The sequence below is a fragment of the Engystomops pustulosus genome, chromosome 4 (assembly GCF_040894005.1).
Source record: "Engystomops pustulosus chromosome 4, aEngPut4.maternal, whole genome shotgun sequence".
Taxonomy (NCBI): domain Eukaryota; kingdom Metazoa; phylum Chordata; class Amphibia; order Anura; family Leptodactylidae; genus Engystomops; species Engystomops pustulosus.
This window is the reverse complement of record NC_092414.1, coordinates 27,076,534-27,088,271: the sequence shown is the minus strand read 5'-3', so window position 1 is coordinate 27,088,271 and position 11,738 is coordinate 27,076,534. Positions and strand designations below refer to the sequence as shown.

Here is an 11,738-nt window from a genome sequence, read left to right as displayed (position 1 = left end):
GTAAGTGCTTGGTGTCCTTGATGGTGGATGTACTTTTAGGCAGGATACCCCCGGGCCATTAATGTGAGATATCACCAGCCTCTGACCATACGCTTCTCAGTAACAACCTTCTAGAAATAGAAATAATATATATATATATTTAATTTCCATAAATACTATGCTAGATGTAAATAACTAATGCCAGGGCTATTGGGGTAAAATGCAGCCGCTTAAGTATAGTGACCCCTGTAGGCTGCAGATGGAAGTGCAACCACGAGATTACTGAGGAAGAGGAGGGCAGTGACTTGTCATTAGTTCCCCTGCCCCCGCTTATATGTTGGGGGATCCCCAATAGATAATTAAATACTTTAAGAGAAATTCCTCATCAGTAACGATACAAGGTCTCCCTATGGTTTCATGCGTCTGTGCCTCTTACTCAGTGTCTTTCCCCCTGGTTAAAGGGATCACAGAGATGACACAACAAGTTATTCCCTCCTGGGCACAACCTGTGCACAATCCTCCCAGAACAAGTGCATAGAGCAGCCATTTCTCATGAGCGTACGGCCCAGTAACCCTTTCCTGCACAGGAACCCATAACACTAAGGGGCGGCAGGTACCACGGGCCCCAGGTCCAGCTCCACGTGATGACTCAGCCACACGGCCTCAGAGCTGGATTCGGTGTCTTCTGCCGGTCGGATGGGGATGGGCTGGTTCCTGAAGTCGTGTCTCAGCTTGAAGCTCACAATCACCTTTCCTTTCTCTTGGAGAGGAGTCACCTTGATAAAGACGCCGACTTTATTAGCCTTTCTGAAGGCGACCACGCTGCAGGAGAGATGAAACGGGAGGCAGGAGATTAACCAGAGGGGTGAACGTGCAGTTTAGAAATTGCTGAACGACGTATCCCCAACTTATGAAGGGATGGCATGTCCCAGTATCATCGCTACAAGACCAGCCTTTAAGAAAGCGGAGGGAGCAGGACGAGTATTAACTCTCCTTCTACAGCTCCTCCTACTCAGCTGAGCTCAGACATGTAAACAAAGATCATATAAATTATAGAAGAGAGGGAAGGTAGGCACTCACCACGTTTTCTTAAAAATTCTTCTTTTATTCAAAACATCTTTAAAAGTTGGCACACACAGGGAAGGGAGGATAGCATGCTATGGAGCGTTCCAGGGACGAGTCGTTTCGCGTTACTGTCAACGCTTCATCTTGCCTGAAACCCTTGGCGTTCGCGCCTGATTTAAATCAGGCCGCCCAGGGTAGCTTGGACACACCTTCACCTTAATAGATATGTGATTGGTTAAAAACAGAGTGGGGCGGGGTGACGTCACGTCAACTCCGCCCTTTTAGTCTAGCAGGATGCGTGGTCGGACCTGAATGAGAACTGCTGCGCTATTCGCAGCCAATCGGATCAGAGTGTTACTAGCGAGTAGGAGGGGCTTAGCTGAATAGCAAGAGCGGACCTGAGAGGAAACAATACTTGCTAGCGTCACGAGGTATGGGCATTGCTGATCAAGTTAGGGGGAGGGACCGAGGGGAGGCTGGGCTAAATCGAGATACATTCTGGGAGGGCGTTTTTATACATTTTTATCGTCCTACAAACGTGAAGGGGAGGTGGAATTACACAGTGCATATGTCTAAGGTGAGCTAGTTCTCATTCCATCCATCTAAATTCACATTTTGCACAACAATATTTTGCAATTCTATTGTAAAGCATAGCATGATCATCTATCCCGATACTTTGCAGTTCTATTGTAAAACATAACATGATCATCTATCACATTTTGAGCCCTGTTTAGACGCTATCTAGATACTGCGTTTTATAACATTTGTTTGCAGACGACACTTTTGTATTTTAAAACATGTATAGTAGGCAAGGTGGTGAAGCCAAAAGATACACGTATAGACATATAGTAGCAATTGGTTTTAGCATTCCTTATACTTCTATAAGAATACTCCCATGTAGTTTTTGTCGTTTAAGCCTAACTGGCCTAACGCCTCTGTTTTTATAATCCATTGGGCTTCCTTTCTCAATAATAACTTGTGTCGATCTCCTCCGTATGTAGGTATGGGAACTTGTTCCAAGCCTGCAAATGTAAGTAGGTTAACGTTCCCTTTATGTATTGATTGTATGTGCTCAATCAGGCGTGGTGCTCCTTTGCCACTTATGATTGAGTGTTTATGTTCCCTGAATCTTGTGAACATGGCTCTGGTAGTTTGACCTATGTAGAATCGCTTACATGGGCAAAAAATGACCCACTGAGAGTTTGAAGGCAGGACTAATGACAGTGGCGGATGTCAAACAGCTATATCTTTTGAACCAGGGCAAATCGAAACACAGTTCTGGTGTCATCTTAAAGGCAAGAATGTTGCAAGAGATATCCACTGTTAAATTTCAGTCAAATATTTTTTTATACCACAATTCTTGACCAACAGAGGATATCTACCCTGTTAAAGGGAGATAATCTCCTATTTAGTACCAGAAGTCCCCCCCCCCCCCATCCTGTTAACTGAAAGCAGAATGGAGAAGCTGCAGGGAGACAGAGCTGACAGTATCAGAAGTACTTGCACCCCCTGCATCTGTTACAGTCTCACATGTCATTATTAAAAAAAAACATTTCCAAAGTTATCGCCATTTAAAGGTCATCTACCACCAGCATGAAGGACTGTATGCAAACGAGCCTAAGGGGATGCAGTCTCCATAGGTGTTTATGCAAATGAGCCCGAGGGGCTCCAGGCTCCATTCAGTCCTGGTGGTAGATGTCCTTTAAGGACAAGCAGAACAGAACTGCTAAATATGGCCTGGTGATGGAAAAGGGTTAAAACCAATGCTGCAATTTATTTATTTTTTGATAAAGACTCACTCCGGGTCATCCTGGAAATTCTGTGGTTCTGCCAGCTCATCATATTCTGCGGTGGCAACTTTGCCAGCCAGGACCAGCTCCTTAGTTGGTACAATCACCTGTTATACAAGGAAAGTGTTAGAGGATTCTCATGTGAGTCACCGATCCTGTAGTCAGTGGCGCCGCCCGGTGGATGTAGCAGTGTAGTAGCGTAGGCCTAATAGTAGATTTGATCCTAAACTGTTCTCTACTCAATAGAAAATAAGGGGGGGGGGGGTAGCTCAGGATATCTGCAGTGTGTATGGAGACCTATGGCCATAATGTGGTGGCAGAACATAGTAATTGGTTGCCAGCCCCTTTAACACTACCACATGGCTGTAGTAATTATTCCAGAATAGTAAATATTCCATTAATACTAATATGCAACATACAAGTGGATGCAGCACAGTAACCATAATAACTTCTCATAGAAACAGAGGGTATGAAAATACCCACCACGCGGCACAAAAAAAGGAATTCGGTTTCCATAAGTCCACCATGACGGCCGCCTGGAGGTTGCTTCCCCTTCCTCTGTGGGGACTGGAAATTAACAGCATGAAAAGGCCCCAGCCTAAATCTCCCACCAGTGTTTTACCAAATAACTACACCAGTATAGGTGTCACCTCAATTTTATTTAGTATGTTAATTTCACATACATAGGTAATAATATCAACTTTCTTTCCACAAATGGGAGGGAAAATCTAAGGGCCGTCACGGTGACTAATTCCTTTTTTCCATATCGTCCCCCATGACGGCCCCCTGGAGACATACCAAATTATGCCCAGTTAGGGAGGGTCCACAAGAACTCTGGAAGCTGAGACGTTCAGTCTATAGTGCCTTACAAATGTGATATTTGTGCTCCATGTGGCAGCTTTACAGATTTCTTCAATAGATGCTCCTCCTCTCTCAGCCCAAGATGTAGATCTAGCCCTAGTAGAATGGGCTGTGACTGAGAGTGGTAGCGGAACACTTAATTTTATAGCATTCCTTGATGGCATCTGTAATCCATCGCCCAATCGTGGCCTTTGAAGCTTTCTTGCCTTTTATTTTTTCCTGCAAATTGAATAAATAAATTTAAATCCTTTCTCCAAGTACTGGAAGCTTCAAGATATTTAATCCATAGGATATTTTGGATGATAACAAAATGTTGGCAAAATAATTTCCTGATTCCTATGGAAATAAGAAACAACTTTAGGCAAAAAAATTGCTGTGAAGCTTAAAGGTCACCTGTCATCAGGTCTGTGTCACTTCTCCTGTCACTACTACCTGTTGGAGCAGCTCACAAGGATCCCATCCCAGCCTTTATCTAGTTATTTCATACATTATTCATTGTAAAATCATCTATTTTTTATCATGTAAATGAGGCTGGTCACATGGTCAGAGGCAGTGATGTCACACCTGTTACCCCTCTCCTCCCCCTGCTCATGTCTGTATGTAATGTATAGTAAAGCATGGCTAGTGTGTGTGCTGCATCTGCTGACATGCTGCATCCTCCTAATACACAGACATCAGCTACACATGTACCTGACATGTTCTGCTGTAACATGGCTGTCTGGAGCTGCTATATCTCTCCTAAACACACACACACATGCACACACACAGGCTGCAGGGGGTGTGGCCATCAGCACCAGGAAGCACATCATTATACAGCCTCACATCATTATACAGGCTGTCAGTCAAGCACTGGGGGTGTGGCTGTGCCTCCCACTCATGAATAGAGTGGACAGCTTGAATATGCTAATGCTTCATTGGACATTTCACAGGTCATTTGCATACAGCTTTAGGACCTCATTGCTTAGGTTTGCAGGCATGTAGAGGGACAATGAAGGGATAAAGGCAATGCTCTCTAATGGCAGGTTATGAAAATATATTTAGTTTAGGGGGGTTATTTTGCATGACGGGTTCTCTTTAAGCGTAATCCTATCTTCTGTGATTGACAGATAGACAAGGCTTGCAACTCACTTAGCCTTCTAGCCGATGTGATGGCTATTAGGAAAGCGTTTTTTAGTGTTAAGAAACGCATGTTGTAGGGGTCATTTGGTTCAAAAAGCGTCCAAGACTAAAGATAATTCCCACTGAGGGGATGACTCTTTAATAGTAGGAGGTAAGCGCGTACAGGCCTGGAAATTTTTTTTACCCACCTGTGTTCTGCTAGAACTGTGTCAAAAAAGGTGCTCAGAGCCGAGTCTTGGACTTTCATGGTACTAGGTCATAGTCCTTTTTCAAATCAAGGATCTGACAGATATTGTCAGGCTCGTTCAGGCTCCATTCATGGGGAAGGATCTGAGACCTCCTGAGGTAATCTGCCACCACATTCTCCGAGCCCTTCAGATGGATGGCTGAAATCGATTGAATGTTTTCCTCTGCCCACAAATATATTTTTTGTGATATTTTTAGTAGTTTCCCCGATCTGGTTCCGCCTTGTCTTTTTAGAACTGTAGTGGTATTGTCTGACATGATTTTCATGTGTTGTCCCTTCAGATCATTGGCGCAGGCTTCTAGTGTCTTTCGTTTGAAGAGATTTGAGCCATTTTCCAGGACCAGTGGCCCTGAACATATTTTCCTGGCAGGAGAGCCCCCCCCCCCCCATCTGGAGCTACTGGCATCTGTTTGAATCGGAATTAATGGCCATTGCCCCCAGTCTACACCTTTCTGTAGGTTCCTGGGATTCTTCTTGAGTGATTTTGGCACCAGGCCACACTCTGAATGCATGATGTCATGGTCCCCAGAAGACTCATTGCCGTCCAAACCAAAACACGCGAATAGGCACATGATAATATGCATCCTTGAGATCCAAGGTGCATAAAAGGGTTTTGTAAGATATGAATGGAGTGGCAGATCTTACCGATTCTATTTTGAATTTGACATATGTTACCCATCTGTTCAGAGATTTCAAATTTGTAATGAGTCTGAAGGTTCCATTTGGTCTTTAAATAAAAAATAAAGCAGAATACAGGCAGTCCCTGGGTTACATACAAGATAGGTTCTATAGGTTTGTTCTTAAGCTGAATTTGTATGCAAGTCGAAACTGTATATTTTATAATTATAGTAACAGACATTTTTTTTTTTTTTTGCCCCGGTGACAATTGGAGTTTCAAAGTTTTTGCTGTAATGTGACTAAGGATTATCAATAAAGCTGTAACATCTGTACATCTGTAACAAGGGGTCGTCTGTAAGTCCGGTGTCCATAAGTAGAGGACCTCCTGTAATAACCCGTACCTTTTTCTTCTGGATGGACTGGACTGATCATGTTCAGCTTCAACATGCCGGATACTTCCTTCCAAAAGTGACATGATAACCTGTTGGATGATTGCCTGGATAGAATAAACCGATGAGGAGGAGGCGATACAAACTCTAAAAAAATAACCATTTTTGAATATAGAGAGTACCCACCTGTTTGATGTTATATGTTCCCATTGGGGGAGAAAATTTTTCATTCTTCTCCCCACTCTGGCGTCATTGTCTTTTCTTCTGCTTGTTTGAGAAAATGAAAAGAAAAGGCTTGCCCTTCCCTCCTCTAGATGTATTCCAGAATCTCTGTTTCCAGGTCTATTTTTGAACTTTGGCTGTTCTTTGGTTGATCGAAAGTTACAAAAAAAACTGTTTCTTAGGTTGTTGTCTAGCCTCCGGAAATCCCTTTTTATTTGTCTAGGATTTCATCCAATTATGATGCAAACAGAAAAGTCACCGGAAAATGGAAGGCTACATAACTTCGCCTTAGATCGCACATCTCCAGACCACTGCCTTAGGCTGCATGCACACTGCCGTGAGCCCGCCGCACCGTAGCACGGCAGGCAAACGGCAGCGCGGGGAGAGGAGGAGGAGGTGAGCGCAGCGCCGTAATACAGGAAAAGATAGGACACCGTACCGCTCCCGTAGGGCGCCGCGAGCCCATAGAAGTGTATGGGGGACTTATATCGGCCGTATATACGTCCCCCATACTGTAGTGTGAATGCAGCCTTAGCCAAAGTGCTCTTCTAGTCGCATTTGATAATGCAGCTTCTCTTGCTGAGAAACGAATGGTTTCTGCTGATGCATTCGCTAGAAAAGCCGCAAGTGATTTTAGTAACGGAAAAGAGTCTAAAATTTCTTCTCCAGACGTACCTTCTCTAAGATGATCTTCAAGCTGTCTTAACCAGAAAAGAAGAGTACAGGACATCGAGGTAGTTGCTATATCCATTTTTAGTGTCGCCATTGAGGTTTCCCAAAGCAGACAATTTGATTTCCGATCCATGGCATCTTTTAGCTGAGTGGAATCTTCAAACAGAAGATCAGTTTTCTTGACTACCTTGGCTATAGGAACATCTACCTTAGGTACATTATCCCAGATCTTTGTCTCTTCCGGGTCAAACAATAGGCGGTTTTTAAATTTCTTGTTAACACTTGTTAAGTGTTTTTCCGAATCCTTCCACTCATCCAGGATAAGATCTTTAAGATTATCAATAATAGGAAAAACTCTAACCTTTTTTTCGCCTTAATCCACCAAACAGCTCATCTACTACGGATCTTTCTTCTATTGTGTCTTCAATATTTAAGGTGTCTCCTGACGTCTTGATTAGTCCATCCATATCCTCATTTGGAAATAGGTATGGATTGTTGCATCATCATGTCAAGTTTTATCCATATCTACTTCATAACAAGAAGGCTGTTGATCATCAATATCTATACATACAGGGTTCCCCCTAACTCTCTTATGCGGCGGACTCCTTGAAGCTTTTATCTCGTCACACATAACCACCCATAATTCATCCATAAATGATGGATTTTCTTTTTTCAATATTTTATCTAAACAATCCCAGCACATCAAGTTTTGTGTTACAAATCTGGCAACATTTAGAAGGTGCCTTTTTTGGTTCATCTTTCTCACAATCTTTAGATTTTTCCTTTTCTTTTACAGAGCTATCCTTCTGGAGGAGTAAGGCTGCATTCACACTAACGCAAGGGGGACATATATACGGCCGATATACGTCCCCCATAGACGCCAATGGGCGCGCAGCGCCCTACGGGAGAGGTACGGTGCAGCACACATGTATGCCTATGAAGAGGGGCGGGGGTGAGCAGCGCTCTCTACCGTACGGCGGACAACGTTAGCGTGAATGCAGCCTTATGCTTACTAGAAGCAAACTCCTAATCACAGCGTATAGTGCCAAATGTACACATTGCCATTCAGCTAATCGTCCTACTTACAGAGCCCAGGGTTAGGGCGTCTGCGTCATCTCTTACAGCCCGTCTCCTAGGCCGTGACACTTAGGTCTCTGATGTCACTTCCAGCCAAACCGGAAGTAACTTCACGCGCCAAAGAGCGATATGTGCAGACTGCCACGGACCCGATAAGTGAGCCGCATGGCCGCAGACACTGCCCGATGGCAATCTGGGACCTGGAGACCCCAAGAAGAACTCACAAGGAGGCCGGACGAGGGAAGCCCCGGAGGAGCAAGCACACATGGGAGGTACCAGATCCTCCTGGAGGAGAGAGAGAGGTTTTACTCTCAACCCTATCCCTGTAGGGAAAGGAAAAACACTGGTGGGAGGTTGAGGCTGGGGCCTTTTAATGCTCTTAATTTCCTGTCCCTAGAGAGGAAGGGGAAGCAACCTCCAGGGGGCCGTCATGGGGGACAATATGGAAAGCATAACACAGCCTCTAAGTTTGAAAAACTATGGGCTCCTTGTCATGATGAACCGGGTCTGCTGTCAGGGACTCTTTTGAGGGATAGGATAGAATTGGGGAAGTAACCTTATTGGATAAATGTAATTGATCTGTATTGCTGATATGTCGGTGCTTACATTCCTCCTTAATTGGTGTTTTTTGTATGTAGCCTTTCACCCTGTGAGGTGGATATAATAACTGCAATGTATGTATATTAAACTGATTGTAAAGACTGGTGGGGTGGGGTGGGGGGGGTTTGGGGAGTTTGTATATACTGCTATACACTGCCCATATACATAGCGCTAAGTACAGTCTGTATATACTGCTATACACTGCCCATATACATAGCGCTAAGCACAGTCTGTATATACTGCTATATACTGCCCATATACATAGCGCTAAGCACAGTCTGTATACACTGCCCATATACATAGCACTAAGTACAGTCTGTATATACTGCTATACACTGCCCATATACATTGCACTAAGCACAGTCTGTATATACTGCTATACACTGCCCATAAACATAGCGCTAAGTACAGTCTGTATATACTGCTATACACTGCCCATATACATAGCACTAAGTACAGTCTGTATATACTGCTATACACTGCCCATATACATAGCACTAAGCACAATCTGATTATACTGCTATACACTGCCCATATACGTAGCAGTAAGTAGTCTGTATATACTGCTATACACTGCCCATATACATAGCGCTAAGTACAGTCTGTATATACTGCTATACACTGCCCATATACATAGCGCTAAGTACAGTCTGTATATACTGCTATACACTGCCCATATACATAGCAGTAAGTACAGTCTTTATATACTGCTATATACTGCCCATATACATAGCAGTAAGTACAGTCTGTATATACTGCTATACACTGCCCATATACATAGCACTAAGCACAAACTGTATATACTGCTATACACTGTCCATATACATAGCACTAAGTACAGTCTGTATATACTGCTATACACTGTCCATATACATAGCGCTAAGTACAGTCTGTATATACTGCTATACACTGCTCATAAACATAGGAGTAAGTACAGTCTGTATATACTGCTATACACTGCCCATATACATAGCAGTAAGTACAGTCTGTATATACTGCTATAGACTACCCATATACATAGCGCTAAGTAGTCTGTATATACTGCTATACACTGCCAATATACATAGCGCTAAGTACAGTCTGTATATATTGCTATATACTGCCCATATACACAGCAGTAAGTACAGTCTATATATACTGCTATATACTGCTATACACTGCCCATATATATAGCGCTAAGTACAGTCTGTATATATTGCTATATGCTGCCCATATACACAGCAGTAAGTACAGTCTGTATATACTGCTATACACTGCCCATATACATAGTGCTGAGCACAGTCTGTATATACTGCTATACACTGCACATATACATAGCACTAAGTACAGTCTGTATATACTGCTATACACTGCACATATACATAGCGCTAAGTACAGTCTGTATATACTGCTATACACTGCCCATATTCATAGCACTAAGTAGTCTGTATATTCTGCTATACACTGGCCATATACATAGCGCTAATTACAGTCTGTATATACTGCTATACACTGCCCATAGACATAGCGCTAAGTACAGTCTGCATATACTGCTATACACTGCCCATATATATAAATAGCGCTAAGCACAGTCTGTATATACTGCTATACACTGCCCATATACATAGCAGTAAGTAAAGTCTGTATATACTGCTATACACTGCCCATATACATAGCACTAAGTACAGTCTGTATATACTGCTATACACTGCACATATACATAGCAGTAAGTACAGTCTGTATATACCGCTAAATACAGCAATGTGCACACAGTGAATGAATCAGCAGCCATGGCCCACGCTCCTATAAGCGCCGCCATTTTTCAGTAACTCACGTGACCACATGCAGATGCTCCGCCCACGCGTTCTACCTTGTGACGTCAGACAGAGCAGCCGTTAGTAGAGGAGGAGCAACAGCCAGGAGAGAGCACTCCGGTACCCGATCCTAAAGAGGAGGAGCTACAGCCAGAAGGGGAGCGGCCAATAGCCTAAAGAGGAGGAGCTACAGGCAGATGGAACCACCCGACCGCCCACAGGTAGGGAGATGGTCTTTTAGGCAGAGGCGCCATCTAGTGGTCGCTGTGTAGTAAGCATGGGGTGAGCTCCCGGGGTCTTGTATTAGGTACATTACATGCTGTGACATCCTGAGGGAGATTTATCTGCCTCCTCCCTGCTCTAATATCTGCCAGAATCACATTTAGTTTCTATTATTGTCATACTAGGAGGGTCCTATAGGGGGCGATGTATATAATGTAGTGTAAGTGGGAGGAGATAAAATCTGTAGGCCGCTCAGTGTCTCGTTTCTATTATTATGAAGCCCCTTATATAGCCAATTGCAACCAATCACAGAGCAGATTTTATGAATGAGGAATACGAAACAAAAGCTGTGCTGTGATTCAAGAAAAAAATGTGGATTTTTTTTGTGAGACATTGCCTGAATATAAGCTGTAACCCACTTTTCAGCAGGAAAAAAAATCCTATTAGAACTTGTGTTATTTTCAGAGGAGCGCGGTCCTGACTGATACATGGGGGGCTCATTACTAATGGGGGCTTCCATCACTGCTATGACATCACTCGACCAAACTTATATCATATAACACAAGCCCCGGGGTGATTACACATAAGCTGTAATGTGACTATTACATCTCCCATCACCCGCTCTTATCTCTTATCTACAGGCTGATTGTATCCAGTTATTATTTGTGTTTATGTATAAATATTCTGTATAATATATATCCACAAGGGGGCGCACCCTGCGTATACAATAGTAACCCAAGAGCCCCTCCACGGGTGTGTGTATATGATGGAAGCCCCCATTAGTAATGAGCCCCCCATGTATCAGTCAGGACCGCGCTCCTCTGAAAATAACACAAGTTCTAATAGGATTTTTTTTCCTGCTGAAAAGTGGGTTACAGCTTATTTTCAGGCAATGTCTCACAAAAAAAATCCACATTTTTTTCTTGAACAAAAAAAAATCTACCTTTAGGAGCCATGTAAGAGACGTTACACCAATATAAGAATGTCATCAGGTGCTGGAGGAACATTATCACACCCTGAGCACCAGTGTGACTTTCTTCTTGTCTGTGTAGCTGCTGGTAGCCATTGCATCTGTCCGCTCCCT

General features: G+C 43.4%; 1 protein-coding gene across 1 annotated transcript; it reads right to left on the bottom strand.

Annotated features, from left to right (window-relative positions):
- Positions 1–211: 211 nt before the first annotated feature.
- LOC140128913 (dynactin subunit 4-like) lies at positions 212–10,454 on the bottom strand. The gene is made up of 3 exons (XM_072150606.1): positions 10,366–10,454; positions 2,844–2,941; positions 212–801 (listed from the first exon to the last, which is right to left on the bottom strand). The coding sequence occupies exons 1-3, from the start codon at positions 10,435–10,437 to the stop codon at positions 579–581; spliced, it is 393 nt and encodes a 130-aa protein (XP_072006707.1). The 5' UTR covers positions 10,438–10,454; the 3' UTR covers positions 212–578.
- Positions 10,455–11,738: the final 1,284 nt, after the last annotated feature.